Genomic DNA, 15,130 nt, shown 5'->3' with positions numbered 1-15,130 from the left:
TTTATGGTAAGCTCTTTTTTTCTGTTGGAAACGTCATCTCAATGAAACTTGATTTAGAAATGGCTTCTGTTGCAGCAGGAAAAGGGGAGAGGGAGACACAAAAGCCTAAATGTATACTAAGTCTTTGAACAGCCAAGGCCAGCGGCACACCAGCTAAACCATTAGAGTGTTGCGCATTCAAATGAGCAGATTAATCCCCCACTACTGCCATACAGTGCGGAGAAGTTGAAAATGCCCACAGGAGACCGTCTTTGCTCATATACTGCGTGCATGTTCCAGGAAGGCGACATATAGAAGGCGGCTGGAAAAAAATTCTGCGACAGCGTTTATTGTGACAGCATGTGCTTAAGAGCCACGCAGCTGTGAAACAGCCACACATCTGTCTCTTTACTGTTCCTATTATCTGGCTTTCTCTGCTCTTTTGGACATTTTCTCACTTTGCCTCCAGATATCACCGTGGCAGGTCGGTTCTGTGCCTGCCCTCTGACATTTATCGGTCTTGATAAACATCTGATGTCAAATTGTCGTTTTAGAGAGAAGGACGGACAGCCATTTTGTCGATTGTAGAGGACTGCGTGTTAACTGTGAGGATCCATATTCCTGTTGGGACAAACACCCCTTTTATCAGAGTTACTATCTCAAACCGCGGCCTAATAACTGCAGGTATTTTCTATCTCTAGTCTCACATGTGCTGCATCAAACAGCGGCGGGATGTGGCTCAGTGGAAGAGAGCGTTATCGGTTCAATCCCGACTAGACGTCAAAGTGTCTTTATGCATAAAGACAAACCCCAAATTGCTCCTTGTGGTACTGACATCAGTGTGTGAATGTTACACTCCGTATTAAAACAAACTGAACGTCTCACTGGCATTTTTCTCCTTCCAGAATCAGACTGGTGCTCTGACTGGCCGACTCTTTACTGGGAGGTGAAGCATCCGAGGCTGACACGCATATTCCTATTGATGTTGGGACGTCTTCTATGACTGGAAACATCATATAGTCAGCTATTATCTTCCTGCATCGCCTCTTATCATTCATGGAGATGAAGCCTGTCAACTTCCACATCACAGTCTGATCTTTATGACTCTAAAACCACAACCGACTTGCAGATGGACTGTCTCAGCCTCTCCTGTCTCTGTGGTATTTTCTTGTGGCGTAGGATCAGGTTAACCGTTCTCACCACGATGTTTAAGTTGCAGCTGGTGAGAAGAGGCGGCCTCGCGTCTGTCGCGTGGGAATCTTTGTTTGTCGGCCCTAATGTGTCTATTACCAACCACAATGGTGCCATTTTGTAGCATGTTCAGTTGCATGTTCAATCTATAATTCATCGGGGTACAGAAATGTATGAATGTTTTATATGTCAGAGGCGGTGAGGCCTGTCGAAAGTATGACCTTGAAACGTCCTTTAAACATCACACAGCAACAGCACGGGGGCCAGTTAAGCTTGCCGAAGCCAAACAACAGGCAACGTGCGCGCGCACACACACACACGCACTCGCACACGCACACACACACAGCCTGTCTGCCTGCTGATGCTTTCCGCTGCTTTCTGTTCCCCTTTTTTTTTCCTGGGATGCAAAATGCAGATGAGAAGAGTCAGCGGCTTGTGCACAGTCTCAGGAGAAACTGCCACTCAAATCCAAACATCTGAAATGGTATGAAATACAGAAACACACAGCGTACAGTGGAGGATGAGAAGAAGAGAAGAAGAAGAGGAGGGAAGGAAGGAAAAGAGAGCGAGAGAAAGGATGGAGAAAGAATGAGCAGCAAAGTAGCTAAGAAAGCCAGTGTTCGTCTCTCCTTCTGTAGCTTTGACTGAACAAAGAGCTATATACACATGAATACCTCTTTCCTCCCACTGTATTTTCAATCGGGATATTTATTCTGAAAAGCAGCGATGCACAACAAGGGCTCGGTCCTGTGTTTGCTAGTGGGCTGAGGCGCTAACACTCCCCAGCTGATTATGTGTCTGTCTGTAGCAGTTTGAGCTGCTGCCAAAGGAATTAGGTCTAGTATTTGTGAATGCTGCTCCCCTCACAGCAGAATGCCTTGCCATGCCTCTCAGATTTTGAGCATTTTAAAGGGAGAGGGGAGGGGGGGGAGAAGAAAACACATTTTAAATAAATGAAGGAAATCGCTGGGAAGCCTATTAAATTTTCAACATGACCGTTTTGTGAGTCTTCATGTGTGTTTAGGCTTCACACAAAAGGAATATTTAAAAACCAAAGCGTGCTAATTGGAACAGAGATTGTTACGGCGGCTTCTTATTCAAACAGGCTTTTGGCTCATTAACTGCTTCCATCCTGCTTTTGTTTCAAGGAGAGAGGAGAAGACGTTTGAAAACAATAAACTATTTCATGATATTTGTACAGACACTGTTCAGCCAACACATTGATAGACTGCTTCATGAAATGACATGTACTGCTAAGATAAGCTAAGCAGTGCTATGGCACATACAAATACAATACTCGCTTTGCACAAGTAACTAAAAGTTGACGACGTCTCTTTCACGATGACGGTAGTTTTTCAATCTCAGGTTTTGGAGTGTAATCATATCATTGACCTGAGAATCCTCTTTAAATCCATAATTTGATGCAGTTTTGACAATTTATTATGGTAACACCGACTTAAAAGGTTTACACACTGAGCTGTTGTCAATGAGACTTGCACTCTGCATGATGAGTGACCAAAAGAAGACCTTCAAAGAAAATGGCACGACTCGAAAAAAGAAGAAAACGCTTTCTTCCTCGTGCACAGGACTCCAACACGATTATACACAAATGTGATGCAACTCAATGTCTTTGACATAAATATCAAACACATAACCTCAATGAAAAGAACTGAACCTCATTACAATCTTGGGTCAGAGTTAATCGAGTAAACGTGTAATTATGGCTGACCCTCCGAATGATCTGTTTGTTCATGCCTGACTGCAGCTGGCCATTTACCTCAGAGCAGAGAAGGAACACGTACAGTAGAACACACACACACATCAGCAACCACTGGATCCACATGAATAACAATTAATAACTGCTGTGCATGCATAAGCTGTCTTATGATCACGTGACCAAACACTTAGTGTGATTATTTGACCTTTCCCTGCTCTGTCGCTACTGACTGTGGATATGGAAACTGCAGGACAACCTCTGAATGTGAACATCATCATGTCAAGGATGAAAACTAAGACAGTGAAAACCTTCTACTTAACATCTCCCCCCCCACTGGTCAGACCTTTTGTGTGCGACATAAAACATGAGCTGTATGTACAAATGTAAACAGCTCCAGACAAAGAATGTGCATGACTTCCTTCCAGCTGTTTCTATATATATTTATGCTGCTCAGTAAAACAAAAACAAATCAGCACACGCCATTTTAAAAACTGGCTCGACAAGAAAATGAGAAGAGAGTCCTGGAGAAAAAAGATTAAAAGAAGTTAAAAAAAAAGAATCCATGGATGCTTAGATTTTTTTTTTTTGTTACTTTGATTAGTGGTGGCCTGTCCCTGTTTGTCAACAGACTGCTTATTGTTTATTGCACAAGGTCACAAATAGGTGATAGAGGATGTTTTATTTGATAAGAGTGCTTCAGAAGAAGTTTTTAAATTGTGTAGTATTAGTACTTTAACAACTTTACAGTTTAAACGTAAAGTAGACAGTATATCACATACATGATGTGACACACCTCTCTACAGCCAACCCTAATGATAAATGATGAATGAATGATGTTGTGCATAGCAACACAAAAACAAGATTTAGAGTCATTTGTTTCTGTGTCTAAACATCTTCTCCTCTCCCCTGTCTCTCTCTCTCTCTCTCCCCCCTCTCTCTCTCCCTACCTTTCTCTATTTGCTCTGATTTAATCAGGATCCAGTTAAACATGTCACTCTGCATCTGTTCACATGTCAGTTGCTGTCTTGATAAACACACTCAAACTCATGCAAAGCAGATAACACAGACATTCATCTGATTTATCGCCCTGTTCGTTTGACTTTCATTTGTTGCCTCATCATCTATTATTTTTCTATTATTTTTCACTTGATGTCTCTGAATCACCTCCATTCTTCACTCCTCGACCACCAAGCACCCATCCCTTATCTTATGTTCCCCTGATTTTCAGCCACATTCAAATCATCGGGGCACACACTTGGCCGGTGCTCCGTGGATAATAAATTCCTCACACACCTACACCCTATTAGCATTGATGTGTAACCTTGGAGCTTGTGGTGTTCTGCCTGAGGCTAATACAGCCACTGTATGTTCGTATCTATCAGTGTGTGTTTGGGTGTGAAACGATTGGCTGTCACTAGCCGAGGTGACCAACTGGTTCCCATCAGGAGGCTTCAAGGTGCACACGCTCATATCTAAAACCTTCAATACTGATTAACATGAATCCTTTCCCCCTCCCTCTCTCACTGTTTCTTTCCCTTCATGTCCAGCTTCTCCTCCTAATAAGACAAGCCCTGCTGTCTGTACAGTATATCAATACCAACAACATACACTCCATCTCTGCTAGCGTCAGGGCTGGATTGGCCCCTTTGCTTTGCACTCAGGCATGTAACGGTCTTAACGGTCCAAGAAGACACATTTCCAGCTAGCGTCATCAAACAGGGGAGTCGCCTTTAATTCAATTAGCATTTAGATGGTGTCCAGTGGAAAGAAGCCAGCACACAAACAATCAAACATTTGCTCACCGCCGGATGAATTGTGCTTGCACCGTTCTTCATGCAAATTGAAAGTGAGTCAGTCCACTTGGTGGATCGTGACAGAAGCACTTTGAAAGCAAATTCATGCCTTGAGAATGCAAAATACTGCTGTTGACTCTCTGGACAAGATGGCAAGGCAGTAACTGCGATGGAATAAAACTCTGTCTCATACGACAGGGGAAAATGAGCGGAGGAAGAAAACACGTCTGTCAGTTATGCTAGTTAACCTTTTACTTTGTCACTTGGACGTAACAGAGGAATTAATGTACAAGAGGTGGTGAGTCTCATGAAGTTAGCTTAAAATGATTTGCAGTGTAAAAAGAAATAAATGTAAAGAAATAAAAAAAACTGATTTACAGCATGCAGTGGGTTACACTTAAAGAATGCACAGTGTTATAGTGTTTTGCATTCCAGACATGCATCTATGCCAACACACCTACTCATTCTTTCTCCAGCTCTGGCACAACACATGGACAAACTCTCACTGTGTGCACAAGCAGCATGACGGATAACATGTCGACACATACAATTAACAAAGGGGACTTTGCATAAATAAACTTACATTCCAACAAAGTCCATTTTCTGTTCTCGTCACTTACAGTATTTCACTTGAACAATGTGCATGAGATCTGTGCTGCAGTACTATACGCAGGTAAATATTTCAGAGTGGTGCAAAGGCAGTAAAACAAAGGGGGGGACACCTTCAGCCCTGGCTTCAACATAAAATGGGTGCTGTTCCCTGCTTTAACCCTTCCCTCCCTAAGGTCCTCTCCCCCTTTTTGCTTACCTCTACATGTATGCCTACAGTACCTCCACACCTCACTACATGATATCTTGCTCTATCTCTCTCCAGTTTTTTCCATCCTGCCCAGAAACCTACCCAGTCCCTCTCTGCTGTATCCACCTTACCTGTGTGTAAAAAAAAACTTCACATTCTGCAAGACAAATAGTCAAATACTATCACTGCTTTGCCTGTGCTTAAAGAATATTAAACACCCTGGCTGTGGTGGATAGCGTATCTACAACTACAACCTGCAGCAGTCACCGTGAGATGCTGAGAAAGAAAATGATGGTTAAAAATGAACAGTGGACTAAAGTGTAAGGCTGTCTTACCATCTTAAACCCATTCCACTCCATTTGGGAGAAACCGGCCGTTGTCTCGCGCTCTCTCTCCTCACACAACATCTAAACCGACGCCTCAGCAAAGAAAATCCCCTACTCGCTTCCTGTCTGACACTGTCTTCTTCTTTTCCTCTCTCTGTCTCTCTTCCTCTTTCTGCCGGAGTCTTAGCAGCGTGCAGAGAGCGGCGTACTACAGGCATATGGAGCGAGCATTGCCTTCTTCCACAGATGCTGAGAGGAGAATGGTAAGATGAGGGAGCACTGGGCTGCAGCAAGCCTCCCTCCCTTCCATCCCTCCTCTTCACAGTCACCCGCCCAGTCGCCTGCTCATCTGGAGGGTCAGATCCCTCCCACTACCACCCCCCCCCCCCCCCCCCCCCCCCACCTCCGCTCCCCAACACACCCCCACCTCCTCTCCCCCCCACACCCCCAATACACACGCGCATCTCTTCTAGAGACTGTGATTGGCTTCTTGGCTTGCCTGTCAGCCTCAAGCATCACCTCCCCCTCCCTCAGTGTTAACACCTTCGCTCTCTTGCTGGCTCTGAGCCTTCCTCGGCACACGCCAGCCTCAGCCCGGTTTGGCAGAGAAAAGGCTCTCTGAATCCCAGCAAAGCAATCAATCGCTGCTGAGGTCTGTGCTTGAGTGAGCCGGGCAGAGCCTCGCGCAGCAGCTCGAGGAGAGTGATTGCAGCCTCAGGCGCTATGTTAATAGGATGCCTGCGCAGCACTGTGTATATAAATTAGCTATTATTGGGTGCATGCTAAAATCCACGGTACATTTACATGGCTGTGATACATACTCTCTGTCTGTTTCTCTTACAAAGTACAACACACGCATTTTTACACATATGATTTCAGCTTTGGTCTTACATAATAACACTTAAAAGGATCTTTGAGGACTGCGAGTTTTCATTTTTCCTTTTCATTTTTTCTTTAATAAAAAAAACCAGAATCAAACAATACAAATAAAGTTTCTAATATTTAAAAAAAAAAAAAATTTTGTTTCAATGTAACATATAAACACCTGTTCATACAGGTTCAGCCAATAAAAAGGGTTTATCAATGATCGATTGTCTACAATAACTTAAAATGGGAACATGGTAGCTGCACAATAAGCATCTGTCGATATTTATGATTTACAGTAGCTAGACAAGCTGTCTGCCTGCTACGGTACGCTTTAATGTTAGGCTACTTATAAAAGCAAAGATGAAGGAGGAGGCTACAGGCACAATAAAGGGGGATACACACTGTACTTGTACTCTTCGATATCTACTCACCATGACCATTCTTGTGTCAGACTTTTAAAACGGACGAAACAATCTCGGAGAACAAACTGTAAAAAAAGTCGGCGAGGTAGGCGCGAGGAGTCGGATGTAGTAGAGGCAGCGTGCCGGTGAGGATGAATGAGTCGACGTGATGCTGGAGTGAGTGTAGCGGAGCCGGGGAAAAAAAAGCTAAACAGCGCGAACTGTGTGTAGAAGAACTGCAGACCTGTCCCGCGTCCCAAAAAAAAAAAGGCAAAGGAAGAACTACAGCATAACAACGCCTTAGGAAAAGAGCATCCGCTGAAAAATTCTCGGATAACACACTTTTACATTTCTCCCCCAAAAGCCATTTAGGGAATGTCCATTCGCCTCGCTCGAGGTCTCCCATTGGCTGAGGAGGTGTCAAGGGGCGATGCGCTCGCGGATGCAATTGGAGGCAGCAGGTCCAAGATAAGGGAAGTAAAGGAGGTCTCATACAGAGAGGTAGATGCTTGCAGCTGAGGAGATGTTTTACTCGTACTTTTTTCTTTTGACATTAAGCTCCAGTGGAAACCCGGTTATCTGCATTGGTGCTACACTGTTTAAATAGTTTGCATACTATCTGTGGTTAAGCCACGTGTAGGCCTATTTCCTTCATCAAAATAAATGTAAAATTTAACATAAACAGATGTTTATGTGCCTCGTACACCGCAGGGGCTTAAAACGTTAGCTGTTATAGAAATCCTTACACTCTGTTCAATCGAATGTTGCAATTAAATAATCTAACTTTTATTTAAAAAAAGAAAGAAAGAAAATTCTCTTTACACATGAGCATACCTGCCTGAGGTTATTTTTTGCTGGCTGGACACTATCTCTGTCAGACAAGAAGAGGGAGCTCTTGCTTGTGTTAACACATTCACCTGGCAGACAGGAGTAGTTGGCTGTACCTTACACATAGGTCACACAAATAAGCATATTTCTGTTATGTGCTTATGTATATGACTTAACCTGCACACAGTCTTAAAAATTCACTGAGGCAGTAAAGCACCTCATACTCAGCTTAGCATGTAACTCGCTTCCACCGACTCAAACTATGATTTTATCTTCATGTGGCCAGTTCGAATGCCTAGTAACCTATTCTCATGATCATATCCTTGTTTTCAGAAATGCAATCAGAGAAAAAACAGTCAACCAATTTCAGCAGGTTTGTTTTCATCATTTTCTGGTTGCCTCTGCTTGAACGTGGAATTAGCTGCTTTCATTAAGATTTGGATTGTTTGTCAAGCAAAACAATTTGAAGCCATCACCCTGAGCCCTTGGAGTATAGTGAAAGGCACTCTTTACTATTAGAGATTATTAAATAGACAATTTGATCATTTATACTGATGTATGTATTCTACTTAAGGTTTTTTTTTTTTTAATCTTAGAGCAACAAAGCTGTGCAGCAAGATGACTCTAGTTCATGGTCAACTGAAAAGACTCGTTCAACTACTGAAAAGACTTCCCTGTAATTCACTGAAGCCCACAGTTCATACATGAGCTACTGCAACACTACAGTGTGTTATATAATGTATAATAAACACTACTGCTTGTACACATCAACTACAAATGCAGTTGTGAATGTTCACCTGCTTCACAGATGAGCACCCAAATGAGTCCACTGAAGTAATACTGTAATAAAAATAGGAAAAACAGAAAAGAGGGGAAGAAAAATATAGAGCCCTGACTGAAACTCCCCAGCCTTCCCTCTTCACCTCTGACCTCTCCACATGTCTAGTTAGCCACAGCAAACTATAGCTTGCCTAACAGAACCATGCGCCTGACATACTAATGAGAATCACCACTATTCCTTCAGTTAAGCTCAAGTAGTATGCACACATGCTCACACACACATACGCACAAACACAGAGGAAAAGATGGGCTGAACAAGCTCACTTTTGTTTCAAACAGAATAGAATATGCTGGCACTCGCAGTCTGGAGATTTGTACCGATCATACTGAATATAACGAAACAGAGGAAGGAGTAAGGTACAATGAAACACAAAGAAAACGGATTAAAATAGAAGTGCATCTTTGTCTATCTTCCTTTATGTTCCTTCATATCTTTGTCAGTCAAGGAGCAGAAATAATTTACAGCTGAATAGTTTAGGCAACAAATCCACAGTTTCCTGTCCATTCTTTCTCCTCCTGCTCTGACCTTTTGGATTTAATAAGGCTTTTAGTTGGACCACAGAAAGAAAACATTCTCCACCTCAGAGCCTCAAATATTCTTCTCCCAATGAGTTTTTTTTTATTGTTGCTTTTAATTCCCTGCTGTAAAGAATGAAAAGTCAGATTTATGGAAATGAGAAGAGAACTGATCACATCTCTGTTTTTGTCTTTGAACACAGTCACATTTTGAGTGTTGAAAACAGAGGGTCATCATTTTCTTATTTCATATACGACAAGGTTTTGTGATTGTTTTTCGCCCTCTGTATTATGATCCAAATAACCTTTCCTCTAAATGAGAAAATGATTTGAAAGTGAAAATGAGTCTCTCACAGTTGCTTGTCCTTACTCTTAACTGCTCTGCAGGACCATCTTTTATAAAGCAATGAAAGTGACTGCCCCTACTCAGTAAATTAGCTATAAACACAATCTGTGTTTTGCAGCGAGCTGTTTTTATGAAGTGGGTTACTCTCGTGAAGAAGTACGGACACATGAGAAGATGGAACAATAGTGCTGTCATGTCCCAGTAAAGGGTACAGACATTTTGATAATGTATATGGACAGGATATGGATGGAGTGGTTGAGTTGTTCTATCAAGATCATCCTGTTAAGATATTTCAGATTCTGAATGTTGGAGAGACTGCAGTTTAGTATATTATCTTCTGAATATAGTCTTTGCCTGTAAAGTTTGTGTCTATCTTAGAGTAGCAGCACTGATTTAATCAAAATATGTGAAATAAGTTATTAAGGGAAATCATTTTAAAACAACTATTTATCTTTTTGTCATTCTCACTAAGACAGAGCTTGCATTAAAAAGTGCCCAGCCATGATTAAATGCATTATTTGGCCTTTTAAAGGATGACTGATACTAAATAATTTTCAAGGAGCTAAATGATGTTTCTTTCCTCTTAGAAAGTTTTGAAAGTTAAAAAGCTTTTGTGGCTTTAACCCAGGAGGGCCAGCCATACTGTCAGCAATGTAGACCCAATCTCGCTGATTGGTTCTGGCCAACATCCACAAACACACAACTGAATCCAAACGCACACAGTGAGTGTTCATCTGCGCAAAAATCACACAGAGAAAGCAGCATCGTTTTGGTTCTTTATGTGCATCACAGTGTGACACCGTGGCCACCGTGGAAGTGGAAGTGAAAGGGCTGGACCGCAGAAGTGTGCCTCGGTGTGTGCTTCCAGCCTGCTAATTCGGGGGAAGCAGAGAGCCGGCTAATTGTTCTGAACTTCGCCTGCCCTCCATTCTGCCCTGCTTGTCCACCCTAAACCACTTCTAGTCTTGGACCTTAATGGATTAACTGCGGGCTAATGTTGTCACTATCTGTCTCATTCTTTCTGGTTCTCCCTTTTCTTACCACGCCCTGAAAAACGTCAAAACATTTGCTTTTCTTGTATCTTTAGATTTGAATTATTGAATATACTGGTGCCAAAGTACTTAACAAAATGCAATATACAGCAAGCGTGATGTGATATCAAGTGTGAAAGAGCAGGCAAATTAAAGCGTCTGCAGAATAGCGGGTTTGAATATGCAGCGCGCAGACAGTGATAATTGTGGTTGCTCTCGGTTTGAGTCTTGTTAACTGTCAGACTAGTGTTTCAACGCCTGCCTTATGTTTCACTCTGCATAATAAGACTTCTATTTAAAGGAGGAGAAGTGAAGACACTACACAACCCTAGGTGTTACCTCAAAGAGCTGGAAGAAAACACCTTGAATATTAACAAGAGAAGGAAAACTTTTCTTCCCAATTGCTCGTCAAGTTTCAGCGCAAATTAATGCATCCAAGGACGCAAGGCAGTAAACACGGTTTGAAACTGAATTATTCCTCTGACACCGTACTGCGACAACACTGTAATTGAACAGTGTTGTATTTTTACAGAGCAGCGGAGAACAATGCAACACTTATCAGGTCTAGTTAATTTCAATTCAAAATATCACAGCAGCGTCTGCAGTAAAAACAGCCTAATACATTTAATAGCCCAGAACACGCTCCTCAGTATGCAGCGGCTTACTCAAGCTCTTTTGATTTGCCCTTGAAGGATAGATTTAGTAGCTCTATTGAAGTTCTGGCAGTAGTAGCATCTTGCTGTTCTACTCAGACTGATTATCGCCTCTTTCCTGGCAGGTGTCCACCCTTTGCCGGTAACAATCAACAAATAAGAATCACAGCCTTCAACTTGCCCGTCTCCCTGCCCGCTGACAAAACTCTGCATCATTGAGCCCCAGTAACCAGACAGCTATTAACACAATGTGGCTATATCTGCACAACAATGGCCACTTTGGATTCGGTTGACTTTTGTTATTTGCTTTCAGTGTTAAGACCAGGGGGCTTTATTTTCCATAGATCAATCGCTCCCACGTTGTGGATTCTGATTTTCGGGTAGTTTCATGGTCAAAGGCGCACAGAGGAGCTGCATTGCCGTTACATTTTCAATCATATCACATCCTCCCTTTGTTTTCAAAAGCAGGCAGCTCTGTGCCGTGATGCTCAGACAATTTAGCAATAGAGAGGAGCAGTTTGGAGTAGTTGTGTTACAAAAGAGCTGCACAAAATAGGAAGCTGGTGTCCTTAAGCAGGAGGAGCCGCTTATTTAAACCACTGAGAGCAAATGATGTTAAATTATCCTGGGAGAGGACAGTCAAGTTCACAGCCAGCACTGAAATACTAAATAGATGCAAATAATGAAGAAGAAACTGAAAGTAATTCCCAATTCACGAACATAAAACTCTAAAACTGCATTTAATGAACACAATTCACACTGATAAAATTCATCCTGCTGTTAAAAACACCATCAAGCATGTCTCTAATATTAAACCTATTAAAATATTGACCCTGAAAACATTTGGATGTGTAATAAAGTCTGTTTTTGTGACAGATGCTATTCATCCAAAACAACAAAATATAGGCAACATAATCAAATTAATTGCTCATTATCTTTAAGTCTTGAATACATTGATGCCTTTAAGAGACGTTTCAGCCTACTGAAATGGGTGAAAACATCGAAACTAAAAAGGCAATGTTTTTGACTGGGTACACATTCAGTTCAACTTGTTCAACATGTGTGTGTTTATTCAAAAAAAAAGAAGTATACTTTAGATTCGAACAACTAAATCTAACTCGTCCCTGCCATTCTAAAAATGTCGAACTCAAAGTAGATCTCCTAAATGGCACTACAATTTGCATTACATCTCATCAGCCAAGCATTTTGTAGAATTTAATGAGGGTTTCTTCCTACATCCTCTTCCCGCGCTCTCAGTGGCCATGATACACAGTCAGCTTAACCCCTGCCTGTGTCACTCTCTCTGCTAAAAAATCCTCAGATCAGAAATGAATTCTTCATGCTGATCCCGGAACAAGGCTTTGCTGCATCTGTCACAGTCACTTTCTTCTACTTTTTACTCAAAGCTGTTTGGTATGGCTGGAGCCCTGCAGACGGCAGAGATGTGACAGGGGGCTGTTTGAAAGCAAAAGCTGAACGTCTCCATCTCTCTGTGGAAAGAGCAGTTATCTCTATGTTAACTCTTCAGAAATGAGCTTCCCTTTTCTAGATTTAAGCAGAATTTATGCTCTTAAGTTTACAATTTGATCAATATGAATTAGCAAATAATAAAAAAAAAACAAGCAATTCTCTTGTAAAAATATTTTTTCTAGGCCTTATTTTACTTCCTTTCTATTAAGCAAACACATTAATGTTTTTTATGAGCGAGATAATGGTGGGTCTTTGAGGCTGAATCCTCACACAAATGAGAGAAGGTTTGTTGAGGTGCCCAGAGAGGCTTAGCAATGCATTGGCTGTTGAGTCTGGCATGTGTTCTGGCACTGTGAGTGTATTCTCAACAGGACTCTGGTGGATTAGTGTCCATTTGGACAACAGAGTGGTCCGCAGCTTGGGGTGACATTCAACTTTCATTGGGCCAGCAGCTTGCACAATGATGAGGAAGTTTAGTCTAGCTGGTAATTGCCATTCACACAAAATGAATGTAATATCAAGTCGTCGTATTCCATTTTTCTTTTCTGACAGTGAATGTTTTATTTCCTGTTTCTCCTGTGTTATAGTCTAAACCGAAAAAGACGTTGTGCGTGTGGAATAAAGTGGTGGCCTTTCTGCAATGTGGAGGGTCAGTGGATCATGAGGTGAAGCGGTGGGCTTCGGGGCAGTGGGGATGGCAGTCCGATTTGCGTTTGATCCCAGTCGGAGTATATCCATGCTCACGGGGCGACTGCTGTGGTCCATCTGTTCGAGGCTTTAATCACAACTCCCCCCCTTACACACTCACACACACACACACACACACACGCACACACACACAAAGCTTCCCACTTGAGATTCTACTTGAGAACTACTACTGCATACTTATTATTTCCATTATTTATTTTAGACTTGACTTCAGTCATGTAGATGTGAGATCCGTTTTCTTCCTTTTCTCTTTTTACAGAATCTCTGACGAAGACCATCGGTAGGAAAATATGAGTCACTGAAAGACCACCTGCCAACTGTAATGATGCTTAAAATCTGTCAAAAAACTAAGTCTATCAGATCGCCATAAATGGCTGCACTACGGCTTTTGATAAGGAATAACCTTTAAGGAATGAGATACAGTGAGAGTCATTCACAAGTTTGGCCCATGGTACTGTGGACCATAAAATGCCTGAGCTGTACAAATCCAGCTATCCAAATGTCACTTCATGCTTAATCGCCCTTTCTCATGCTTGAAGAAAAGTGAGCAGGCGATGCACAGCATGAAAAACTCCACCAGGTTTCAGTTTAAATGCCTACATGCTTGAAGACATGTTTTACTTATGTTTTGTTGATGAAGTGACTTATAGGAAGAATAACTTTCTTTAAAGTGGATTACCTAATGTGAAAGCAAAATCACAGAAGATGGAAGGCAGTCTTCACAGATTGTATTCCTGTAAATTAGTTCACTTTACAGTTACTGATGCACAGCTTAGTGCCGGCTCTACGCTAAACCTTTTAGACCTTAATGCTGCTGTGAGGATACATACATTATTAAAAGGAGTAAAGGGTTAGCAGATAATGATGATGCTGTGTTGCAACCCCCCCCCCACTCACTCTACTGTTAGCCCCCCTTGGACAAAAATAACCTCAGTATTTAAAGCTATTTTGAAAATCTTGTCTTATGTTTGCTATCCTTAATCAATCCAAAAAAATCTATCACACTCAAAACCACTTTATGTTCTGTATATGGAGCACGAACAAAGCCCAGCAGAAAGAAAGCTCCCGGCTAGCTACTGCAACCCGAATGGTCACTCCGCCTCAGCCCTAATGCACAGGTCAGCTGTGCATCATTTATTCATGGAGACAGCAGATACTTTGCTTTATCCCCGGCAATTAGCGAATCGATAAAAATGCACCAGCTTCGAAACTATCAATTCTGAGAGGACAGAAAAAAATAGTGCTGCTCATCAATATGCCAGGATCCCAGATGCGGACCATCACTCATGTATTGGTAGTGTTAGTGAGCTCAGCATCAACAGGCGCCGAACTGTCAACGATAAAGCACACTGCCTCTTAACATTGTTCTAAAAATGGAGTCTTCACCTACAAAACGTGTGTGCTTCATGTCATATCTGAATCTATAACATATTCATAACAAAAGAGGAATTAGTGTTCTTTTTGTCAGGAGATTTTGGAAGCATTAAGTATTCACTTCTATTGTGATGAAGAGATGACTGAGTTAAATACATCCTTGTGAGATTAACACATTTGCGAAAAGGTCAGTAAAGGGCTCACACCGGCTAATACCTCTTTTGTCAAAATGTATACAGCTGACATATCTACAGCACATTTTGATATCACTGTCACTTTTATAATCAATTG

General features: G+C 41.8%; 1 protein-coding gene across 14 annotated transcripts in view; it reads right to left on the bottom strand.

Annotated features, from left to right (window-relative positions):
* The window catches only part of elavl4 (ELAV like neuron-specific RNA binding protein 4), a 77,376-nt gene that overhangs the window by 51,609 nt on the left and 10,637 nt on the right, over nt 1-15,130 (bottom strand). For 2 of the 14 annotated variants that reach the window (XM_079350577.1, XM_079350589.1), the window contains exon 1: nt 5,815-6,112. The exons of 11 other annotated variants lie outside the window; for them this stretch is intronic. In XM_079350577.1, coding sequence (XP_079206703.1) covers nt 5,815-5,886 — 72 coding nt within the window. In that variant the 5' untranslated portion in view covers nt 5,887-6,112. Of the gene's footprint in view, nt 1-5,814; nt 6,113-7,103; nt 7,655-15,130 lie in introns of those variants that run through there. One more of the 14 variants, XM_079350581.1, reaches the window with a different exon arrangement.

Source organism: Symphodus melops (genome assembly GCF_947650265.1).
Source record: "Symphodus melops genome assembly, chromosome: 8".
In the NCBI taxonomy this organism is placed as follows: Eukaryota; Metazoa; Chordata; class Actinopteri; order Labriformes; family Labridae; genus Symphodus; species Symphodus melops.
This window is presented reverse-complemented; position numbering and strand designations above follow the sequence as displayed.